Genomic DNA, 24,540 nt, shown 5'->3' on the forward strand with positions numbered 1-24,540 from the left:
TTATGCAAACCTTAATCTTGTAGATGGTGCCTCTTCTACTCATCATAGTATCATGCATGGACATAGTCAGGTTTGGGTCATCGAGATCAATTATGACTTTTACGACTTTAGCCAGCAACGTTTGAAGAATCGAGTTTACACTTTACACCACCAATGTGGGGATAATCTAGCAATGTTCAGCTTCGAAAATTAGTTACTATACGTACACCAAACGAAAGGAAAGCTCCGAATATTAAGAGGGATAGAGGATGGAGATGGTCCATGACGGTTCCACCACTCCACTGTGCTTTCATTTTGGTCATCCCTCCTTTAATTTTGCGTCGATCGCGCAATTTACTCTTATTGTAGGCTTGAGGGAGACATTACCTTTTTGGACCCGGATCCTCTCCTGAGCAAACCTCTCTGCTGAGCCACCTGAGCTTTGAAAGAGATGGTGACACGTGGATTTTATTGGATCCAATGGCCTACAACACGCTTAGCTTTTCTTTTTCTATTTTTTTCCTCTCTCTCTTCTCTCTCTCTCTCTCATTCCTTCTACTCGAACATCTTTTTTCATCCTCTCTGACTCCGACGTTTCGAAAATCCTAGCCTCTGCCATCCGCTACATCCTCAAGTCTCTCCACATCGGTGGTTAAGCAATTGGAGCCGTAGATCAACTGTGGTGGAGACTCTCCCAGTGGCGAACCGGTTCGACGCGACCGTTTTCACTCCGGTCATCTCGGTTCCAACGCAGCAAGCCAGCATGCTTTTGGCTCTGTTCGCCGGCGGAGATGGGTACAGAGTGGAAGAGAATGACAGGTGTTTGATGGTCTATAATATTGCCTATCAATCTTTGTAAAACATACTGGAATGAAATGGGTACTGGGTATAAGAATAAGAACCCATTTGAAGTTCTCATATCCACATCTTGTTTTTATAGATTTTATTTGCTTACAAGTTTTCACATATGTGGGGATGAAGAAGAATAAGAGAGAAGGGAGGAGGTTAGCAACTTAGCATACAAACCAAAAGGAAGATTCATAAGTTGGCAGTAAAATGAAAGAAACCAAACCCGGAAATGTTGAATACTGAAAGAGGTACAATGAGGATCCAATTTGTAGTGGTATTCATGAGATTTAAATATAGATGATATCCGATCACTACTTCACTAGTCCTTTTCATTCTGAGTGCAACGTTTTTTTTTTGTATCGGTTCGTGATTTGCTTATTTCTTCCTCAGCTTTCAATTTCTAACAGAACAGCAGAACAGAGATGTAGGGGTGGAAGATTAAGAGAGATAACCTTTGTTGGTGGAGGCTGGAGAGGGCTACAAAGGACTAGGAAAATTATTATGAGTAGAGATACTACGTGGCAGTATTGTAGACCATTGGATGTTGCTTTTACACATGGCATTACAAGATTAAAAGCTTAGGAAGCTCAGGAAAGGATCCACTCCCTACATTTTTTTCACTTTTTTTCTGGAACTGTTTTTTCCTTCCCTCAAAAGAAGAAATGCGGTTATGAAATACAGGACGTATAAAACTATAAATGGAGTTGATGATCGACTTGAATTTGTACCTAAAATCCATAAAACATGGCGATCCCACACCCATACTCGATTGGAATTTTCTCCAGTGGAAATGACGAGTATGATTAAGATCCCTACCAGAAAGTATTATTAATACTATATATATTGCATGAAATCGAAATATCTAATTAATTATTAGAAGGAGTGGCCAGCATGATGATTATTTTTGAAACGGTCGTCATCTTTATATCTTGCTTAGCCTGAAAGAATTGATTGCTGGATTAATAGGCAGCTTAAGAATCTCACCACAAGTGGAAAATTGGTATTGGTAACGTTCATCCTGCTGAACCTTTCCAGAGTTTGTGTCCATATTCATCCACTAAATATCTGTTTAGATCATTCCTGTAGTATCAAACAATTTTTTGGATCTCATAGATATTGATGAAAAAATTCATCAACTTATTTTGAATAAAACTAAAAATTTATATTAGTTTTCCAAAGAGATCAAAGTTGAAAGCCGATTGAAAAAACTTTTCATGAATGTGAATAAAATTAAAATATTTCAGATTTTTCCATGCATACACCATAGTTCATTTTTTTTTAGCACATTTTAAATTTAATACTCCAAAACTACAAAAATGGAAACTTAAATTCTTCTAAATCATTCAAAAATGCATTACTTTATACTTTAGTCAAAAACTCTAGAGAGGCCGGCTCGTATAGTCCATATTACATTGCTAAAGTCCTTAACTTGCTCAACCCACGAACACGTACACAATACCACATTAGTAAATTCAATTGGTTTTGTTGGCCCCATATACTATTATTTGTTGAACATGCAGTTCCCTAAGTCTCAAGCAAAGCACCTTCCTAACGTCTACTCACTACATTTCAATCTCGCTTTATTCCTATTCTGGAAAAATGTGGGTTCAGTGACATTATGACAGCAGTACATGAGCATAATAAAGAAAGTTCCACACTAAAGAAAATACAATAGGAATATTATTAACAACAATTTTTAAATCACAAACAAAATAAGAAAATGACGACCTTAATATGAAAACATAAACTCCTAAGTAATAAACAAACTTACAAATAAGCAGATAAAGATGAAGCATTTTCCCTATATATACTTTTTTTTTTTTTCAAAAAGAAAAACCACCCAGAAAAATAACTAAAGACGCCAACACCCCACACCATCATCATCCATCACTCTTTCGGACACAAAAGTAAACCGATCAATAAGAACCAGTTGGCTTCTCTTTCTCCTTTTCCTTCTCCTTCTCTTCCTCAGTCTTGGGATGGTACCCGGGAATCTTCTCCTTGATCTTCTCCAATAAACCCTTTTTCTCCTTCACCTCACCTTCATGATGAGCAGGCTCAACATTTTCATACTCCGGCGGTGGTGGAGACGCAACTGGACCATCCTCTGGCTTCTTGTGTCCGGGAAGCTTGTCCTTGATCTTCTCAAGGAAACCCTTCTTCTCGTCCTCTTTCTTCTCCTCCTCTCCGTACACAGCTGTTGGTTCAACTTTTGGCTCCTCATGGTGGTGGACGACTGGGCCGTGATCGTAGGGATGGCCGTGTTCCTCGTGGAACTTCTCGACCGGGATCTCAGTGTCCTGCTGCTGGTAGCCGTGTTTCTTCTCTTCTTCTTTGTCGCCGGAGATCTTCTCCTTGATCTTTTCCGTCAGTCCCTTCTTCTCCTTCCTCTCCTTCCTCTTCTGCCTTTTCTCTTCGTCGTCTCCTTCCTCGTCGCTAGACTGCAAATTCATTATCCAATATGTATTGTTAGTTCAGGTAATGTGTTAAAGAAAGATCATCCGAAAAACAAACGCATTCAAACTTAAAAAAGGTGACTTACCGAGCTAGAGCTGCTGTCGGATCGGCGAAGCTTCTCGGATAGAGTTTCGTGCTTCTTCTCCACCTCCTCCTCCTTATGTTCCTCATGATGATAACCATGCTCGGCAGGTTTGCTGTAGTCTACATAAGCTGGCTCAGCCTCAGACACCTTGACTTTCTCGAACTCGGTGACAATCACCTCCTCCTGTTCTTGATGAATAGGCTTCTCCTCCTCCTTCTTCTTCCCCAAGAAATCAAACAACCCACGATCCTGGGTCTCAACTGGACCGCCCTCCTCGGCCTTGGTCTCGTACTCGTGGCTTTTGTTGTACTCACCAGCCATTCTTATAAATCGACTCTAAAACACAAATAACTAGCAATGAACGAAGCAAATAAGCTAGAGTAGGCCTTTGTTTTCTTAGACAAGTGGTGAAATGCTGTGTGTTTGTGATGAGGCTAAGCTCACTCAGGCTGTGAGCTTTTATAGCACCATCCAGCCATCCTACGCGGACGTGACGCGATTAAGTAAATTAATTTAAGGCTTCAAAATTAGCTGGCCCAACCCAAAATCCTATTCTTTTTGATAACTTGCACCAAATCCTGTTTACCCATTGGCATTCTGCGTTCGTATAACCGACCTCTGCGTTGCACTAAATCATTAAAGAACAAAGTACTCCTACGCGCTGGAATCGAACACGCGCTATGGATGCTTGACACGTGTCCGTAGGGCATATGTGCCCTATGAAGGCCAGCGAGTTGTGCGTGTATGATAAGCGAAGGAGTAATGGAAACCAAACAGTCAAAAGACGAAAGGCGCAAGAGAAAGGGACACGGTGTACTAGTGGTGGGCAGAGCAGTAGGCCTATGGCCAATAAGTGCGCGCAACGTGTCAGAAGTAACGTGGGGGACGGTAGATGTGGGGCCCTTTCTGTGTCGGCCTTGATATTTGAGAGGGGCGGTGCGGTGGAGGTGGCCCACGTGGCACTTTGCTTTGGGAGGAGGGAGCGGTTTTTAGATTAGCCGATTAGGGACTGGTAGGTGCACCGTAAGCTTCAGTGGGGAGGGACATTTTCTATCGCTTTTATAATTTGATGATTGTCGTTTACTTGGAATGCGTTACCTTGTGGGCCGTTTGGGCTTTGGGGTTGCCACTTGCCCACAATATGAAAGAGTCGTACCGTTTTTAGTTTTTCAACTATCTTGCTTCAATCAATTTAAGTTTCTTTATTTGATTAGATATAGAAATTAATCAATTATATCCTTTTTGGATGATTAAGACCCGACATTCGCACGTGTCAATGCACATGACGTGGTACTTAAATTAATTTTTGAAGTGAAAATATAAGTATTTTCGTCGTATATTTTAGGCATCTGATTTCATCACTTAAATCTTTCGCTTGAATAATGAAAATGAGATTTATAAATTGAGACATTTACCTATTTTTTACTTCAAAAACATGCTCTACATTAAGTGAAATGACAATGAGTTTTTTTTATTTTTATAAGGTTCAAAACCGACTGAAGTATGCAAAATGTGTTCAAACAATCTATAAATTTATAAAAGATCCTACTAATCGATGTTGATTACTTGATTAGAAACACAAAAACATGAAAATTTCGGAGAGTTGAACATTGATCGATGATGGCGACTACTTGGATCTTTGTCTCATCCTTCGACGCTTCCTCTTCAACCTCCTCATGCGCTTCTTCTTCCACTTGACCCTCATGGTGTCGCTAAAATGAATGTTGTGCAGAGAAGGCTGTACAGAAAGATAGGAAGTGATAGCGGCTTTGGGGATATGAAGATGGAACTTGACGATTTAACTTTTGAAAAACAAATTAGGTGCATAAAATGTATTTCATATAACAGTGCCATCGATGATGAATAATTTTTTACGGCAGATAGAATGGAAATTAGAAAAGAATACTAGTTGTCCAATTTGCTTCCTTTCCAACAATTGAAGAAGAAAGGGTGGGCAAGACCAATGAGGTAAAGGGAAAATGGAGAAATTTTTATTTATTTATTAATCAGAAACTCTGCAAACATTATTTAGAAAGTTCAATAAACATTATAAGAAAAATCATATGAGTCATAGGAATGTGAGCAAAAGTATCTGTAAAGCTGATGAAAAATATTTTTAGTAGAAACCCTAGGGTTTAGCTCAGTGCGGCGGCCAGAGTTTCTCCAGTTGCAGGAGGTTCTAGCGACGACAAGGCTTTTTGTCTCGGGTTGGGGCAATCTAGGGCCTGGTCGTGTGTTTGGCCGACCGGTCCGGTTTCTGATCGAAGGCAGAAGGGTGTCTGTCAGTGGCATCAGGGAGCAGAGTTGATCTGCCAGTTTAATGTGATCGACGTGATATAGATTGAGGGTAGTGCAGCAGTGTGGTAGTGTCGATGGTTGGGCTGTCTGTGTTTGGCGCTTGGTCGGTTTTGGTGTCGGCAGGGAAGGCTCTGATCAACTTGAGGTTGAGCAAATTGGGACAGATCGGTTGTTGCCAATCTGATCTGGGTGGCCCGGTTTGCTTGGATACAGCAGGGCGGATATGGCCTTCTGGAGAAGCCGAGCGCCAGAACTTGCAGCGCCAGTGGTGTTGCTCAGAGCGGCTTCCTAGGTTTGGAGTTGGGCCTGGGGTTCCGGGTCTGATTCTGAGCTTGGGCTAGCTGGGTCTAGCTCATGGGTTATCAAGGAAGGTGCCTTGCCACCCTCATTTGTTACTTAGACTTGGGCAGGCCCGGCCCATGAGTTTTAGACCTACTTGGGCATGTTTGGAGCTACCTATGGTCTTCAAGTGCCAATATATTCGGATCATGGCTTATTCGAGAGTTGGTAATTATCTTGGATGTGATTGGTGTTTTTCAAGTGAGTTTATGAATAAGGAGGTGCTCCTATTTGTTGGCTAGAAAGTGGCTTTATATTGCTACCACAATTGCGAGATTGACTAATGGGAGGTTAGTGAATAATTTTGCCTTAGAAGACATGAAGTTTCTTTGTTTATAAGTTCGCTAATTATAGCGAGCTTAAGATTGACTTATAATGAGTTTGCTTAGTTTAGATTAGGGTTTCCGGATTTTCTTGCTGGTTATCTTTTTGTAAGTGCATCTAAACTCTAGCCATTAGCTAAATGGCGGCTATTGATCCTAATGATATCAATTCTATTCAAAAAAAAAAATTATAAGAAAAATCATTTGGGTTTCAGCATTAGGCAAAAGATCAGTTACTAGTCATTGGGCCCAAAAGATCACGGACAGTTCTGTGGACGTCGTTATACATCCAGATTTGGGCCAACCAGCTCAACTTCACATTTGAAGCATCCAAACAATCCCAAACAAGGTTAAACCGTTAAAGTAAACAATATGTAAATAGAAAAATGATACATGATAAATAAATAAATCAAAAAATAGAAAAATGATACTGCAACTAAATTGAGGAATGTACAACAATGTCAATGTGGGGATAAATAAAGAACTCAACGATCAGTTATTCACTTCTAAAAAAGAATTACCAAGCGACTACGAAAAAGCATTGGTTAAACTTGTTAAACAACTGCAGTGGTTCTCTATGACCAACAGAATCACTTCAGTCTTCCAGTCTTCTTGGCATAAGAAACTAATTTAACTACAACAACAATTAACCATGAATTGAATTCCCTCCTGCTGTTGAAACCAATGATCTGACTCACTATGCAAAAACAGCTCCGACCTACTACTGTTTCATACCTGATTTTGCTAATCTAATGCAGGTGATCAGAGATTCCGCAACACCACTCAGACCTTTTCTCCCAACCAGCCTCACTCCGAATTCAAAATTCAACATTGTCATCCTGTTCCCATCACCTTCTACATCTCTCAGCTTGAAGGCATGCTTCTTTAATATTAAGCCATACAAACTGAAACATCCCATGTCCAACTTTTCCCCTCCGAGTTTAACCCTAAACAGGGATGTAGAATCAGGATCCGATGACCTGGGATCGAACAAAACGGAGAAGCTCCCAAATGTTAAGTCAGGGGTGTCAAATAATTTATCCAAATCCTCATTGTCCTCGGAAGCATTATTAAATTTCTGTGAGGGGATTATTGACCTCCTTTTAGCTACTCTCAACATGTTAGCAGCCTCTCTCATCCCACTGAGCAAAGCTCCATGCATTGTTGCCGGATACTGCTTGTTAGTGGCCTCTCCAGCAAAGAATACTCTCCCATCCCCAATGCTCTCTGCTAGAATATCGTAATCATCTCCTGAAGAACCTACTGCAACATATGAATATGACCCGTATGCAAAGTCATCCTTCCCCCACCGAGTGCACACTGCCTGAATAGGTTCCGGAACAGCAATACCTTTCGGGTGGAAAATGCCCCTCAGTATCTCCAACACCCTATTCACAGATTCGACGGGAGACATCAGCTCAAACTTAATGGCAGCATCTCCTGCAACAAGCGCAACTAGAAGAGGGCCTCCTGACACAGAAGAATAGCTATAAAACAGAAAGAACTCTCCTCTCATACACGGATCCTCAGTCAAATGCCCAAAAGTATCAATGTCTCCACCCCAAAAGTTATAAGGAAACAATATGGCAACCTTATTCAACAATCCAAATCCCAAACTCTGAATTGCATCTCTCTTCCTTTGTGGCAGCTCTGGGACAAATTCAATTGACCCCTTCTTAAGCACACCTAATGGCACAGTGCAAAGAACCATGTCCCCTCGAAACTCCTGGCCATTTGCATAAACCAAAACCCCATCAGTTCCATACCTAATACTTTCCACAGTCCTGTCATAGAAAATTGGAAGGCCCTCTGCAAGGGCTCGCACAAAGGTCTCATTGCCTCCGGGAATAAAACAATGGTCACCACCCATCTCATAGGGATCATCCTGATCCCAATACGCCATTGACAAATTAGACATCAAGGTGGCATTTGCATATTCCAAATTAGCAAGATGCCAATCCAAGAGCATTCTCTCCTGCGGATCCTGAGCCACATTACACACTCTTCGAAAAGCTTCCAGTGCAGTCCCTAACGGAACATCTACGGACTTAACTTCCTCAATCATTGCATGTCTAAGCTTACAAACTCTATCTAACAATTTATTAAAAGAAGCCTCTATTCTATCATCAATTTCAGAATTCACAGATTTTCCATCTGGTAAATAAAGAGGGCAAAGATCCCTCACCTTATGAAGAGGCAGCTCCAATTGCCGAGCCAAAACCCCTAGTGGGTTCCCATTTATTCCGGTGAGGACACTCCCACCGAGATCAGCTGCAGCCTCCAATCCCTCCCCTTTCATTTTCTTCGTCTTCACTCTCCCTCCAGGCCTACTCCTGCCTTCCAATACCACAACTTTGAACCCCAAAAACACCAACTGCCTGGCCGCCACCAAACCGGCCAAACCAGCTCCCACAATTACCACATTGCCCCTCTCCGACCCATCAAACGACCTCAATTTCACTTCTTTAATCGCCGGAGCTAGCCCGAAGTTGATGTAGCCGTGCTCCACCAGAAAATTGTAAGCTTTGTCGACCAATCCTTTATGCTCCAGCCGAATCGACTCCAGAGCCAGCTCTCTGGTCAACCAGAACGAAACATTGGACCGCCACCTGGACAGAATGTGGTTCCGGACGACGATATAGTTGGCCTGCTCAACTCCGCCGATGGTGGGGACCACGTTGGCCTCGATCTCCTCCTCGGTGAGCGAGTCTACCGGAAACCCCACCGAGAGTGCGATCAGGGCTTCGGTGTCGACCTCTTTGTTGAGGTCGGTCCGGCGGCTCTTGGCCATCGACGGAGTGCCGATCAGCTCCGTGAAAAACTTCTTCCTGCGACGGCGTCGTTTCGCCGGAAGGCTGGTGGTCTCTGCTGGACCCGGTCCGGCGGGGTTTTGAGGCGGTTCATTAGGGGTGTCTTCAGGGATGGGTTCGGAGGAGTCATCTTGAGAGTCCGAAATGGGCGCTTGCGGTGGTGCCGACGGGTTTTCCGAGGACTGGTTCTGTGAATCGTTTTGGTTGTTTTCCTGAGGGCTCGATGAGCGGGTGAGGTCAGTTTCCGGCGAGGAATCGCCGGAGACGACGTCGTTTTGGTTATCGTAAGGGTTTTGGGGTTGGTCCGCTGCTTCCATATGGGCGTGTCACTCATCAGTCGTGTGTAGAACCGTCCTACTTTACCCAAACCCTAATTACAGTTTAGCTCTGTTGGGCTTGGGCCTCAGAAAGTTTTGTTGGGCCTGGCCGACCTGGAAAAACAATAAACAAATAAAAAGCGGAAGGGAAGAGAGTTGTAGTGAGAGGAGGTCCACGGAACGGTGATTCGCTCTCAACCCAGGCGACGTTCAATTCCGCCGTGAAGCCAGCGACGGTTGTGAAAGCGGCGACGTTTAATTCCGCCGGTGAAGCGACGTGCAATTCCCGCCGTTGAAGAAGACCTCCGACTCCGATCTCTCTGAATAGAAATAGAAAGCGAAGGGCTTGGAAGAGATGATAACGCGATCGAATCTGGCAGATCAGTTGCGAGAGTATCAGATTCGATCGAAGCATGACTGGGCCTCCGTCTCTTTCTTCTCCTCCACCTCTAACCACACTTTGTCAAGGTGAGAGAGATTTCGCCTTGTTATCAATTTTCGATTTCATCTATGCTTAAATTTGTGATCTTTTTGCTTGGTTTCTGTGATTGAGGGATCTATGTGCGTAAGAACTTGATTCGTTACCTGTATTCTTTGAGATAGATCAGCTCCTGTTCTGATTTTGCTATGCAAGTTGGTTAATTTTTAATTTGAGGCAGCCTTCCTGAGTTGCTGAAGCTAAATTGTTATGTCTATGTAAAAGGGTCTAGGTTTTTCATTTTAAAGTTTTTTTGGTTCACTTTTTGATGATTGTAGTCTGGAAGCTAGGTAATCTGTCTTGATTACTGTATGAATAGTTGAAAGGAAGTAAATTTTAGAGGCGGAGAATATAGTGATGACCAGAGATTTCTGCTGGTGTAGCCTGTGGTTCGGAGTGGCTGTCTGCCATAGAGCTGTCCGTTTAGATCTATAAGAATAAGATAGGGATTCATATTAGGGAAAAACTTATGCCGAGATTGTTGTTGTGCATGCTCCGAACGTTGTTGATTTTTGCTTATTGCAGAGTGGTAGCATGGGGATGCATATTCTTTTGTTTATTCTGATAGAGCTGGTCTAAGCATATGAATTGTGAGGGGTCTCTGTAATCGCGAGGTGTTTGTTGCTATATCATTCTTATTAACAAATTTTCATCACAGAGAAGTCATGGTTATCTTGCAGTGATAGTTTGTGGGCTTTTGTTGACTTGATATTGTATTTTTCATGTTCTTCTGCCTTTTATACTTGATGAGCTTGATTTTCCATACTGGGAAATAGTAATTAGTTTAGTGTTTTAACTGTAACATTTTGATCCATGTAAACGTATACACACATTGTGTTTGCATTTTCACTCTTTTGGCTCATTTTAATCATGATCATATCTCTTATTTGTTTCATTTCTCCCAATTTTTGGATGCAGGGTAGATGTTGTGCTCTTTGTAATATGGGAATTGGTAATTCTAGCTTTCCTGGTGTTTTCAGCAGTTTCGTTGTACTTTAGGCATATGCGACTTGCTTTCATCCTAGTATGTATCGCGATGCTTTTGCTTTTGTGCATAAAAGTTACTAGGCAAGTGAAGTTGGCTAGGAAAAAGAAACGAAGGATGCTTCTTCCATTATCTATGTAATACCAGATGGAGACACACAGTACCTGAAGTTAGCCATGGAAGTTCTTGGCCATTGCAATTGATCTGTATCCTGACTATCCCGTCTTTTGTTTTTAGTGTGTAATCACACCTTCAAAAGTAGAAAGTATAACTTGATGTGATTACTCTTGAAGATGCTGATCAAAGTGGCATGCTCATCTTTCAAGATAGAAAGAATACGCAAGGGAGGAAGAATGATTAGTTGAAGGTACGGTTGCTTTTCTGCTACTACTCCCTACTAGTGAGGGTTTTCGTTTTTTGGCCTACAAACTACTGAGAGATTGATGTTTATCTTACTTATCAACAATACAATGACATAAGAAACAAACTGTTATTACATTTCAGATTCGTACCTAGAGTGTCATGCAGGATGTTGTACAGTTATTTTAGATATTCGAACAGTTGAAGTAGTGTGTTCCTTCTGTTTGATCAGGGTTGGGTATGTTCCTTTTACTAGGCAACTGCAGGAACCAACTGAAAGAGATCCATATGGTAGTTTAACGTTAATAGGAGGAGGCTGGTTGAAGATATACTTTGTAGAAGCTAGGCTTCATTACTTGACTTTGTGATGCCCGCTATTACTTATTCAGGCTTGAAGAAGTGAACTTCTATTCCGATGGTCACTATATTCCAAATTGCTCCGGTGACAATCAAGATACTAAGGACTATCCCCAAGGATCCCAGTACCCAATTGAAAATTGCGATATGTTTAGGAGGTTTTTTTATAAGTACCCACATGAAACATGGATATGCTAATGTGATTGGTACTGCAACTCCTCCAATCAACCCTGCCAAGCTTGGCAAGAAGGGTAGTGCCACTGCAATAAAACAGGCGAAGCAGCCAAACAAAATCCTGAACCCTGCGCGGAGCCACCGTGGACAAGGTTTGTTCATGCAGCTAGTATATCTGAATTCCAGATTGTCAAACACCGGCATTGCATATATTTGAAACGAGGTTAGGCAGTTAACCACAACCAGCAGGCTCGTAAAACCTAACACAAATTTTGACGTATCGTGTCCATGATACTCGTTCAAGGCATTTAACATTCCTCCGTTTGATGGTATCTGCCATAGAATAATCATATTACATTAGTGGATACTCCAACTAATAGTTTAAAGTCTAAACCATGTATCTTACAGTTCTTACCAAATTTCCATATGCCCAGTAGCCGCCAATTGCAAGGGGAAATAAGCACATTGCGATGATGAGATACGCAAACTTCACCCCTTTCCACATTGGCAAACACGACGGGCTCTTTGTGCTTGAAGGCATAGTCCCCTGCAAATAAAACCCATATCAGCATCAAATTAACCGTCAGCAAGATAGAGACGGTTAACGTAATCAAAATTCAAATGGTTTTAAACATTTTACCTGTATTTCGAGCACAAGATTGTGGCCTCTAAATGCAAAGACAGTGATCCCAAGCGCATTGAGAATACTAAAAACCGAAGCAGCTGGATCAGATTTTGCTTGGGGAGGAAGAACTGGATAGTCATAGTTAACACCCGCTGGCCTATCTATGGTAATGGAAACAATCCAAATGAGAGTGCAGTAAGTTATAGCAGTGATTGCTCCGATTAGCGAAACCCCGGCAATGGAGTTGAGGTTAGGAAGCTGAGCAAGAACAATGGCCATGCCGGTGAACACCAAGTACCACTCCAGGATGGTCAAAGAACTTGTATTATTACCGCTAACGATTTGGTAAAAAATCTTCATGGTTCCACCACCAATCATGATCAGGGTCACACACGTGCCACCGGAGAGGTACATGATTGGAAACAGCGCCAGCAACTTCCCTAGTTTCTCACCTGCCAGTCACGTAACGTTAACCTGCCGTTAAATACTGTGCCGACAAAGATGACGGAATTAACAGTTCCCTATAAGAGTGAAAGCTTCTAGGTTTTGACCAGGGCACTCCCAGGTCTCTTTTCCCCCAATCAAACAAATGATATCAACATATTGTAAACTTTTATTGAGGCATATTGCTTTTCTGATACCTTAAAACACATTACATAATTTTATGAAGAGCTAGCTTCATCTTTTTGTATATCTTTACAGCATGTTAAAGTAGTTAGTGATGGGGTTTAAAAGTGAAAATATAGTATGTTAAAGTAGTTAGCGATAGGGTTTAAAAGTAAAAATAAATCCTTAAATTGAGGGCCACTAATCATCCCACTCTCACTAAAGCGAATAGTGGTAATTATATATTTCGGATCCTGAGATTTGCTAGTTTTGTAAAGCATGCATGCATTGCTTTTCATTTATATTATGAACCCTCAAAGTTGCCTTGGTAATTATTATTGTAATCAATCACTAATTTTCAGAAGACTTTGATTTTGCTAGCTTGAAGAATTATGGGATGAGATGATGAAGATCGATGAGCTAGGATTCATGGTAATAGTGCATACCAAAAGCGGCCATGGAAAGGCGGAGGTATCGACTGTAGCGCATCCCAGATTGCGATTCATGGAGCTGTATCAGTAACCACAGAGTATACAACTGCCACATGAAAGCCACTAAGAGGCATATGATTCCCCATGCCCTGCAAGTACGTACCATATAAGCAAAATAAAATAATTGATCGATCGAGGACTAAATTGAAGGTATGCTTACTTATGCATTAGGGTTTCGGTTCTATATACTACTTACCAACCGAGAACAGTGAAAGACAGCGGAAGGAGGAGGGCTTGAACTCCGATTCCGGAACTGAGCGTGTGAAACGCCGAGTAGTAGGCATTACCATTTCTCGACTCGGTGATGGGTAGCCAGGAGTCTTGAGGATCGAGCTTGGTAAAGTGTCCAACTTCTTCCAAGTAGCCTTGCATGCTTACAATGGCCTTTTTCATGGGGCTGGCAAGAGGAGTACTCATAAAACGCGAAGCAAAAGGGCTCTTAGGCGTTTTTTGCTGACCAGCTGGGCTTGACATATCGGCTGCCGCAGCTTCGATTTCTGAATCTGCTGCCCTCCTTGCCGTCATTGAGTTCGATTTCACTTCCGTCACCTCACTACTCATATCTGATAAACTGTGTTTAGATGATCACTGATTTTTAAAGTGGTGGAGGTCAATGATGAATATATATATATATATATATATATATATATATAGAGAGAGAGAGAGAGAGAGAGAGAGAGAGAGAGAGAGAGAGAGAGAGAGAGAGAGAGAGCTAGCTGCTGGATAAGGGGTTGGTGAGTGCGGGTGATCGAAATAGGTCGAGTCGTATCTGGTGAGTCATGACCTAAGTGGTGATGAGGAAGCGTGGGGGCAGGTTTCTAAAATAGAATCTTTTTGACTAGCATATGGGGTATGTTGGCTGCTAATCTGCTGTAATGGCGTTGGACACTTTTTCTTTTTGAGTCTTTGCTTGTCGTTTAGGAAAAAGACTTCAACAACCTAGCATTCCCTAGTAACTTTGAAACTTTTTGTATTACAGAACACTTCCTTCCTACTTGAATGATGAAATTGCATTTCAGATCGAGTATGTAATGTAACATACCAGCTAGCTAGCTAGCCATGCAGATTTGTTCACTGCAATCACTAATTCATCTTTGCGTTAGTAGGTATATATTACCGAAAAGGTGAAAAGTGAAGTTTTAGTAAACACGTACGTATTTAGAAATAAATAACTTTTAAGTGATATTAAATTATGTAGTCTGCCTAATGCTCTTACAATATTAGTAAAGAAACAAAAATCAGTACCCTAGCTAACGTGTGGGAAAGTGAAAATTTACTTCCTATAGTTCTCTAACTTCTAAACCCTAGCTAGCTAGCTAGCTATGGTTAATACAAAACTAATCTATTAATTCATTATGATATCCGGAGTAGGCTGCAATGAACCAATAATTTTGTAGACCAACAGATGCCGTCAGGTTAGCTGTTACATTGACTGCGTCAACTCGCATAGGACAAGGAAGATGAAACTGTAAAGTATCAAGTTACCACAGGGGCTTTTAGGGGAGAAGGAGAAAGGCACTTGCATCGAGAAAGAGATAAAAAGTCCAGTTTGAAGAAACCATCAACCTGCAAACAGAGCACAGTTGAAGTCGATCATCTCCCTCGTCCTCCTCATCCTGCAAAGAAGAAAGCGTGAATCCGATAAACAACTAACTTCCTGAACCCTAAAGATTCGATCAATTCAATTCAATGATTAAATGTCCTATAAATGATTCTCCGTTGTCTTGATTATTTAGGAAGATTACAAAACAGAAGATGAGGAAGACGATGGTGAGAAAAGCTGGGTCTTAAGCTTAGGCTGCTGGGTTTTCATGATGGGAGTGGGATCAGCTTCCGCCACCTCTTCTAATTAATTTATCTTCTTTATTGTTTTTGTAACTATCACTTGATCAATTTTGATGGTTAGGTCTTTGTTTTTTATGGGTAGCATAGTTTGCTTTTGATTACATATGAGGCATTTGTACGTTTTGAGCGGAAGAGTCTTGACCAATGTGGGTTGTCATTTTTTTTTTGTTGATATCTTTACAATTTCTGGGAATTCTCACTGCTCTTGAATCCCAGAGGAGGTCATTAAAACTCCTTTTAATCCCGTTTTTAACAAACACTGGGAATTCTCACTTTGTTTATATTTGAACAATTGCTTACATATGCCAAGTTATAGGGGTTGCTCCCAGAGCTGCAATCAAAATCAAAAGGTAAGCTACTTACATCATTCCAGATGCCAAAATACCATAAACTCCTCATTCTTTTACCATGACGGCATAAAAATTACAGTTAACAGACCATTAATAGTCAACATAAAGTAATCAGTTTGTGAGGAACATAATTGGCCATGTCAGTGGGGCCCTCTTGGTCTACAAAAGTATTGGTTCATTGCAGCCTACTCCATGATCCAGCGTCTTTAAACAGTTAAGCCTGCTCGAGACTGAGCAGTCTTCGTGCATGTAGTAGAGTTGTAGACTTTGCAGTTTGCACTATAAGCTGGCGGCCTTCCTGTTTACATATGTAAATCTTAACTAGCTAGCATTGTACTAATAAAGTAATTAAGTTTTGTGATAATCGAGATGGTACTGGTAGGTTTGGTTTTGGTAGCTGCTTACATCATCGACTTTCAGTACTTTTTTTGCGAAGACTTTCAGTACTTTTTTTTTTTTGGCGAAGACTTTCAGTGCTTTGCAACCTCTAGTTTTCTGCAGACTAGAGCACTCACCGGCTGAGAGCTTCCTTGTTTGGTTCGCCCTGTTCACTTTCTGACCGACCGTATTCAAATAATTTCTCTCTACTTTTCCTTTTTCGTTGTGTTGTACATGTCCTGATGTCCCGTAATGCCATATGATGTTAAAAGTTGCAACTATTCGTAAAAGGTCTGGATATAAAAGTCGCATAAAAGATATTCAATGGAGGCTGCATGAAGAAAATAATGAGTCTTTATCTGTTTAATTTCGTGGAAATTCCTACTTGGATCACGGTTCTGTATGGTTGCTTTTGTGAAAGATACTTTGAAGCTCTCTAAATTAATATTTTTTTCTCCCATTTATGTATTGTTTCATTACTCTTTGCTATCTGAATGTCCATATTAAAACAGAGCTAAAGATATATAATCTGTGCTTTATTATTCCCTCTTCACCATAAGTATAGCCAAACTGGAAAAGAAAACCGACAAAATTCTATTTGGTGATGACTAACTTGAGCACGAGATGCAGCAACCATTTCTATGATCGACCAAGGAAAAAAAGGAAATCATTTGTCGTGTGGCTGTCTAGCTAGCTCAATACAAAGGATCCACATACGTACATTACTAGAAAAAGGGCCTAAGGGGACATATATATTGGAGACACATGAAGGATTCGTGCCTTTAGATGAGAAATGGGGACTAAAGAAGATATGTGTCGCTATAATCAGAAAAGGGACAAATTATGTGTCCCAATTCAATAAAAATAAGGCTAAATACTATTTACTACCCTGTGGTTTGAGTTCAAAATCAATTTAATCCCTGCACTTTTAATTTCATCAAAAACACCCATGCGTTATCAAATCTCGTCCAATAAGTCATTTCATCACTCTTCCGTTAAATGGTGCCGTTAAACTGCTGACTTGGCCTGCCAACTCAGCTCAGGTGGGGCCCACATGAAAAGGAAAATTTCAAAATTACCCCTGCCTCTATTTTACCTCCAGACCTAGCGCGATCCTCACACACACATAAACATTCCCACCCAAATCACCCGACTCGTTCCGTTGACTCACTGTAGATCCAGCTTGTAGAGCCTTGCTACTACTGCCTGCTGCCGCCGGGGGTTCTCTTCCGCGAAACCTCCATTTTCGCTGCTACGCCGAAACTCCCTTTGTTTTTTGAAGAGGTGGTGGAGGAGGACTTCGAACTTGGATACGCATTAGACCTGTTGTGCCCTAGCCCCGTCAAAACTCCGTCGCTTTTGTCCTACAAGCTGATTCAACGCGTGGAGAGGCTCGGAGGGGAGCTCTACTTGCAGAGCCTCAGCGACCGAGTCACTGAGCTGGAGTCGTGATTCGATCGCCTCGCGAAGATCAAGGTCGCCGGCCTTGGCCATCTGAAGTACACGTACGCTGCGGAGATCAAGGCGAGGTCGGAGAAGAAGTACAAGTGGACGACTGATCTCTCTCTCTCTCTCTATAAAATCGACTAGAGGTACTGATCGCAGAGGAGGCGATACTTTTGGAGGTGGTTGATCCCTTCGACATGGTAGGATTAGCGGAGCTTCTCTAGAAAAATCTTGGCCTAGCTTCTCTATTTTGATCCCTCATCTCCAGCATCGCCACCGGGTCCTTGCACAGATTCACCGGATCAAAGTCATCTGGTGTGACTCATCAAAGTCCATTACTCCCTTGTTCCTTCCCATTTTCTCAGATTCACTCCTTTGTTTTCTTATGTTCTTGATCTGTTATTTATTTATTTTTATTTTTTTGAAAACTCAGAAAAATGAAAGAAAACATTAGGGGTGGTGGGTTTGAGGAGGCATTTTGGGGGTTACTTTTTCATTATGCAGAATGACAAATGTGTGATTAAGAATTGATCAAAGTATATGGTTTCTTGTTTAAAGATGAGAAATCAAATCTATTAGGTTCTATGTTTTTGACAGAATTATGGATTGAGAAGTATTTGACAAAGTGAAGAAGAAAAAGCAAAAAACTTGAGAATTAAAATAATTAGTAGCAGCCACAAAAAGAATGGGTTTTGTAATATGATTCATGATGGGTGTAGGCTTTTGCTAAGCGGAAGAACAAGAACGGCGCTGGGTTTGGAGGTAAAATGGAGACAGGAGCAATTTTAAAATTTTCCTTTTCATGTGGGCCCCACCTGAGCTGAGTTGGCAGGCCAAGTTAGCAGTTTAACGGCACCATTTAACGGAAGAGTGACGGAATGACCTATTAGACGAGATTTGATAACACATGGGTGTTTTTGATGAAATTGAAAGTGCAGAGACTGAATTGATTTTGGACTCAAACCATATGGTAGTAAACAATATTTAGCCCATAAAAATACCTACACAGGCTTGTTATGCGTCAATAGATATTACTTCGTGGAGGCTGCATATAAAAGGTCCGCATATAAAAGTCGCATAAAAGATATTCAATGGAGGCTGCATGAAGAAAATAATGAGTCTTTATCTGTTTAATTTCGTGGAAATTCCTACTTGGATCACGGCTCTGTATGGTTGCTTTTGTGAAAGATACTTTGAAGCTCTCTAAATTAATATTTTTTCGCCCATTTATGTATTGTTTCATTACTCTTTGCTATCTGAATGTCGATATTAAAACAGAGCTAAAGATATATAATCTGTACTTTATTATTCCCTCTTCACCATAAGTAGCCAAAGACTGGAAAAGAAAACCAACAAAATTCTATTTGGTGATGACTAACTTGACTACTTGAGCACGAGATGCAGCAACCATTTCTATGATCGACCAAGAAAAAAAAGTAAATCATTTGTCGTGTGGCTATCTAGCTAGCTCAATACAAAGGATCCACATACATAGAAATTAATGCACTTTATCTAGTTCATTGCATGCATGACCGGCCTGATTCTTCCAAAAATTCAGGAAGTTAATTTGTCCAATTTTATACGTTTTTGATCGTGTAAATTGAATATAACAATATGTTGCACTTAAAAATAGCCTCTTACTTTGATGTCCCTGTAAAGAAAGTTGGAACTTGAACCTTCACCACAGGTAGTCAGGTAGATGCTGGGTATAAGAGCAAGGTTCAATGCTCCTCCTTTGAGATACTTAATCCAAAATACATATTTCTAAAATATTTCAAATTAGATATCTTATATAATTATAACAAAATTGCAGTCCATCACAAAAACTGTACAAGTACAAGTACTGATACAAATTAAGATTTATTAAGTGTGTATCACAAAATATAACTTGTATATATCATCACCATGAAACAACAGGAATATGGGATGCAAGGGAATCCTAATGAAATAATGAACTAAATCTTGATACTGATCGTAGAATAGATTACTGAGGCTTGAAGAAGCTGACTTGAATTCCGGTGTCGATGACAACATAAATGCCAGCGGCTATGAGTATAATACTGAGAGCGGTGCCAGAAAGTCCCAGTGTCCAATTTAGCAACCACATGAAGCTGTACCTTTTGGGCTTCTTAATCTTCAACCACAAGAAACAAGGATAGGCAAAGGTAATCGGTATGGCAATCCCTCCAATGAGACCAGCAAAGCTACCCAAGAAGGGGATTGCGACCGCCATGAAGAAGCAGCCAAATCCAAACATGGCCCGAGAAATTGATCGGAGCCACCACGGGCACGGTTTGTTAAAGCGAGTGATGTACTTGGACTCCATATCATCGAACATGGGCATCCCAAAGATTTGGAATGAGCTTACAGCATTGACAATGATGAATAAGGCTGTCAGTGCAAGAATGAATGTCGAAGTGTCACGCCCGTGGAACTGATAAATTGCAGTCAGCATTCCCCCATTTGGTGGTATCTATGAAAACATGAACAAAGATTAAAAGAGTAGTTGATTACTGTTGAATTCGAAAGAGAGCATAAAATTAGCTCAACCTAGTTCAAGTCAAACTTATGTTAAATAAACCCCAGCTAACTCTTTATGAAAGAGTCGACATACAAATATACTAATTAACAAAGAACAATTCGAAAACCATTTGATACCGGGTAGCCTCATGGTGACAATTAAATATAAAACATAGCAATGCTAGATTGTTTTCTTTCTAACAATTATTTTACATACGAATTACATCTTTTTATTTAGCATATCATTCAAATAAATGTTGAATGTTTAATAATTAATAATTATAAATAATTATAAATTATAAATTATAAATTAATAATATACTGTGTAATGGACCTATTATTTTATGTAAATTTGTAGTATATTTAAGTTAAACAACACATTACTACTGAATCCGGTATACAAAATAATTTTTTCAACTTGGTCCTCTCAATTTTCACCTTAGTTTTTTAGAACAAGCATATAAATACATAATGTGTACCATGCAGTTGTTACATACCATGTGTCCATACGCCCAATATCCACCAATTGCTAGAGGAAATAAGCACAATGCGATGATTACATAAGCAAACTTTACCCCTCTCCACATTGGCACATGGGATGGCTTTTTGTCACTTGAAGGCATAGTTGCCTGTATAAAAACACATTTTTTAGTAACAAATTGAATCAAGTTTCTAACTCTTAATGATGTTGTTTGAGTATAAATAATTACCTGAATTTCTAGGGTAAGATTGTGACCCTTAAAAGCAAAAGCAATAATCCCAAGAGCATTGAGAATGCTGAAGATCATAGCGATATTGGATTCTTCCTTTTTAGGATCATAAGAAACGCCGTCAAGCCTGCCCTCTGTGACGGCGACCAGCCACATGATGGTGCAGTAGCCAATAGCGGTGATCGCACCGATCAACGAGACTCCAGCGATGGAGTTCAAGTTGGGCAGCTGAGACAGAACCACCGCGGCGCACGTAAACACCAAGTACCACTCCACCGAGGTGAGCGGCTTGGAAGTGCATTCGTGGCCGCACAGCATCTCATAGAAGAGCTTCATGCTGGAACCACCAACTATGATGAGGGCTACGCACGTGCCGCCTGAGAGGTAGTAGATGGGGAAAACGGCGAAGATCTTTCCCATTTTGTCGCCGAAAGTGGAGCTGAAGAGCTGGAGGTATCTACTGTAACGCATCCCAGTTTCGGTCGATTCGTGAAGCTTGACTAAAAGCCAGAGAGTGTAGAGCTGCCATGTAAAGGCCACCGTCAAGCTTATGATCCCCCATGTCCTGCATGCAATTAATTAACTAATTAGATTGCCGCTTACAAATTAACAAAATACGAAAACAAAACTTCAAAACCTAATACAATTGACTTAAATATATATAAGCGAAACATACAGACCTAATGAATATACAAAGCATCACCTAACCTAAAACAATAAGGAAATTTTATGAAAATAGTGCACACTTCTCTCCAAATCTGAACAAATTGACATCTTCAGAATTGTATTAGGAATTCCAAATGAAAATAGTAGTTGGGTTCTGTACCATCCGAGAACGGTGAAGGAGACGGGAAGTACAAGGGCCGGAATTCCGATACCGGAGCAAAGGGTATGGAAGGCAGCATAATAGGCATTGCCATTTCTTGACTCTGTGATGGGGAGCCAAGCATCCTGAGGATCAAACTTGGTAAGCCGGATAGCCCTTCTAATAGGGCTACCCAATGGCGTGAAGAAATTGGGAGTGTGAGACCTCGGGGTTACTCTACGTACATTTACAGGTACTATGGAGAGATTCAGAAGTGGCTTCTCCGACAAAGACGGTGAACTCATTCCGCTAGGATTGGATTGATCTGTTTGCACCGGAGGCGCTGTTGCGACATGATTATTATGAACATCATCTACATGATCCTGCGACGCAGAATCTATTTCTGGGGGTGATGTAGTGCTCACAGGGATTGCAGAAATGTCATCTTCCTCCATGAACTCATCATGAATGTCCAGCTCTCTTTGGTTACTCTCTGCCATTTTTGGACCTTAACTGATTCAATGCTAGCTGGCTAGCTAGCAATGCAAGCTTCACCAAATAAGGTTAATGATTGAGTTAATAACAGACTGCAATATATAGATAACTAACGTCATTCATTGGACAACATAATCAGTTAGGTCATGGTTGCTGACATTAATACTTCTGGCTAGGTCAACAGCTTTTGTTGACCGGCACTTGTGGAATTATTTCCTCATATGGTAGCTTCCTCTCTTCTCCGTCAAACGAGTTTATTTTCTACGACGATCATAATAAGTAAATTAACAAAAAAAGGAAGTACTGAAGAAGAACATCCATCAGATCCATTTGATATTATTTTCTGGTGTCATGTACTGGTGAAGGTATTTTCTGCATGACTTGGACCAAGGACTTCTAAGGCTGAAGGAGAGTTAATTATTCATGAATCAGTTTTTTAATAATTGGATTACCAGTTACCACCTATCCCAAAACGGAATTGCGCCTTACTTTTGTCAAAATCTTAGACCGGGTCTTGTCAATTAAACTCTTCTTTATATGTTAATGAACATTCTTCATTTTTCTGAGCATTGCCTAAAAATTAGTAGCTTACCAGAAAGCTCATATTTGGTAGATCTCTTTTTGTTCCCCCATAAATGTGCAAGCTCAATACCATGGAATCATTATCGATCATGCTCGTAAATCAAATTAATTTCATACTTTTGGATCAATACTCTAAAACCATAGGTTAAACTACTTTCGCAATATATTGTATGATCTAATATATATTCGCACCAAGAATGCTATGTTCCTTTTATTTGATAGGACAGTAAATGAGGGGGCAAACAAAACAAAAAAAATCAACATCGATCCCTCTGTCCTTCTAGAAAGTTTGAAAAACATGATTGATCAGTAGATCACCGATTAAATATATGAAGTCATTAATTCCGCGGTTCTGGGATTAGAAAAGTGCGGTTGAAATCAGAGGCAATTTTCTGTTATTAATTTCTACAGCTCTAATGCACACGACACACACAGTCCATCTGAAGTCATTGTCTGAGAACTCCAGAAATTCAATGGCAAGATTAATTGTCAAACAAACGCGTTCATATGCCTTCTAGTAGGTCATATTATTGTGTCCTGAGAAATTGTTAATGTCACCTTATCCAAATTAAAAACTATTTCATTGTGGAAGCTCATATATCTGTGCTAAATATTTCTAATCATTCATCATGCGTTGATCAATTCTACATAAATGCAAATGGGTTTCATGTTGTAATAAGCTAGTTTCATACGGTAGTAATTAAACTATCATACGTGGAGCAGTGGAGCTGGTTTCTCATTACATTAAGTATAGATGATTCATGTTAGTATATTGATGCATTAATACGTTAATAAAAATAAGTATAGATAGAAATTGTGCGTGAAAGCTTATATATATAAAACATAACCAAGGGATTTTGTCCATTTACCCCATTTCTAGATATTTTTTTCCCACTTACCCCATTAAATTTTTTAATTCCCCCTTACCCAAAACAATCTAAAGAAGTCTTCCTTAATTTTTTTTTTTAGACTATTTTACCCTCACCCATTTGTTACTTGGAGAGAGAAAGAGAGAAAATGGAAGAGAAATAAACCATAAGAGACTTCGCCGGATTCAGGTTATCAGCCTCCGCCCACCGGACTTCTCTGAAAACCTCGTCAGAGGTCCCCAAAGAGGTCGTCGGAGATCTCATAGTCACTGAAAAAGTTTATTGCCACCAAATAGATATATATTGCCCCCCAATAGAAGGGCAATAAACCTCTATTGCCCCACATTGTCTATTGGGGGTCAGGTAATGGAGGTTTATGAAACATCGCTGGAAGTCTCCAAAGAGGTTGTTATATATCTCATATGGGGGCGCCGGAGAGGTTTATTGCCCCCTGAATAAACCTGTATTGCCCTCCAATAAATGTCTATTGTCCCCCAATCGAACTTGCGGTTGCTGGAATGGGAACTAATCTCTGTAAAATTAGACAAGTAAAACTTTGATTAAGAAAAAAAACGAGGACATTACATCAATTCAAAATATCTATTACCTCCCAATAAACTTATAGACATCAATTTTCTTTCCTTTTGGCATTCTGCCCCCCATTTTACCATAAAAAAAATAGCACTAAAAACGCAATTAATCTCACTCTATCTCAATTTTCTATATATATATATATATAAAGCCCTAAATTTCTCAAAAAAAAAAAAAAACAATCAATTTGTTTGTCAACTGATAGCCACGTCCGTTGAGGACATTTAATCTTTCTCTGCTGCAAAAGTTTTTTTATTCAATTGTCACTTCAAAAACAACCAATACCATACCAAAGTAATAATATATATACCTCGCACATGCACCGTTTACTCACTTACCATCCAGAAGAACCCAAGACCATCATCATCATTCGTTCTGCTGCATTCCCATTTGGACAAAGACGCGCATACCATGTT

General features: G+C 40.4%; 5 protein-coding genes and 1 non-coding gene across 6 annotated transcripts; 2 read left to right on the forward strand and 4 right to left on the reverse strand.

Moving 5' to 3' along the window:
* The first annotated feature begins 1,072 nt into the window (after positions 1-1,072).
* Positions 1,073-1,173, forward strand: LOC112174910. Its single transcript, XR_002926221.1, has one exon. It is a non-coding gene; the product is annotated as a small nucleolar RNA Z162 (small nucleolar RNA).
* A 1,313-nt stretch (positions 1,174-2,486) lies between these two features.
* Positions 2,487-3,806, reverse strand: LOC112170454 (dehydrin ERD14). The gene is made up of 2 exons (XM_024307750.2): positions 3,371-3,806; positions 2,487-3,269 (listed from the first exon to the last, which is right to left on the reverse strand). The coding sequence occupies exons 1-2, from the start codon at positions 3,689-3,691 to the stop codon at positions 2,745-2,747; spliced, it is 846 nt and encodes a 281-aa protein (XP_024163518.1). The 5' UTR covers positions 3,692-3,806; the 3' UTR covers positions 2,487-2,744.
* Positions 3,807-6,747: 2,941 nt separating this feature from the next.
* Positions 6,748-9,488, reverse strand: LOC112170141 (lysine-specific histone demethylase 1 homolog 1). The gene has a single exon (XM_024307313.2). The coding sequence runs from the start codon at positions 9,455-9,457 to the stop codon at positions 7,052-7,054; it is 2,406 nt and encodes an 801-aa protein (XP_024163081.1). The 5' UTR covers positions 9,458-9,488; the 3' UTR covers positions 6,748-7,051.
* Positions 9,489-9,619: 131 nt separating this feature from the next.
* On the forward strand, positions 9,620-11,418 carry LOC112170146. Its single transcript, XM_024307317.2, has 2 exons — positions 9,620-9,925; positions 10,854-11,418. Exons 1-2 carry the CDS (start codon positions 9,813-9,815, stop codon positions 11,059-11,061), a joined length of 321 nt encoding a protein of 106 aa, XP_024163085.1. The 5' UTR covers positions 9,620-9,812; the 3' UTR covers positions 11,062-11,418.
* LOC112170145 (lysine histidine transporter-like 8) lies at positions 11,351-14,134 on the reverse strand. The gene is made up of 5 exons (XM_024307316.2): positions 13,730-14,134; positions 13,489-13,622; positions 12,452-12,888; positions 12,227-12,358; positions 11,351-12,144 (listed from the first exon to the last, which is right to left on the reverse strand). Exons 1-5 carry the CDS (start codon positions 14,092-14,094, stop codon positions 11,662-11,664), a joined length of 1,551 nt encoding a protein of 516 aa, XP_024163084.1. The 5' UTR covers positions 14,095-14,134; the 3' UTR covers positions 11,351-11,661.
* Positions 14,135-19,341: 5,207 nt separating this feature from the next.
* LOC112170143 (lysine histidine transporter-like 8) lies at positions 19,342-22,172 on the reverse strand. Its single transcript, XM_024307315.2, has 4 exons — positions 21,609-22,172; positions 20,783-21,347; positions 20,570-20,701; positions 19,342-20,025 (listed from the first exon to the last, which is right to left on the reverse strand). Exons 1-4 carry the CDS (start codon positions 22,085-22,087, stop codon positions 19,537-19,539), a joined length of 1,665 nt encoding a protein of 554 aa, XP_024163083.1. The 5' UTR covers positions 22,088-22,172; the 3' UTR covers positions 19,342-19,536.
* Between the last annotated feature and the right edge of the window lie 2,368 nt (positions 22,173-24,540).

This window comes from Rosa chinensis, chromosome 6 (assembly GCF_002994745.2).
Source record: "Rosa chinensis cultivar Old Blush chromosome 6, RchiOBHm-V2, whole genome shotgun sequence".
Classification (NCBI taxonomy): Eukaryota; Viridiplantae; Streptophyta; class Magnoliopsida; order Rosales; family Rosaceae; genus Rosa; species Rosa chinensis.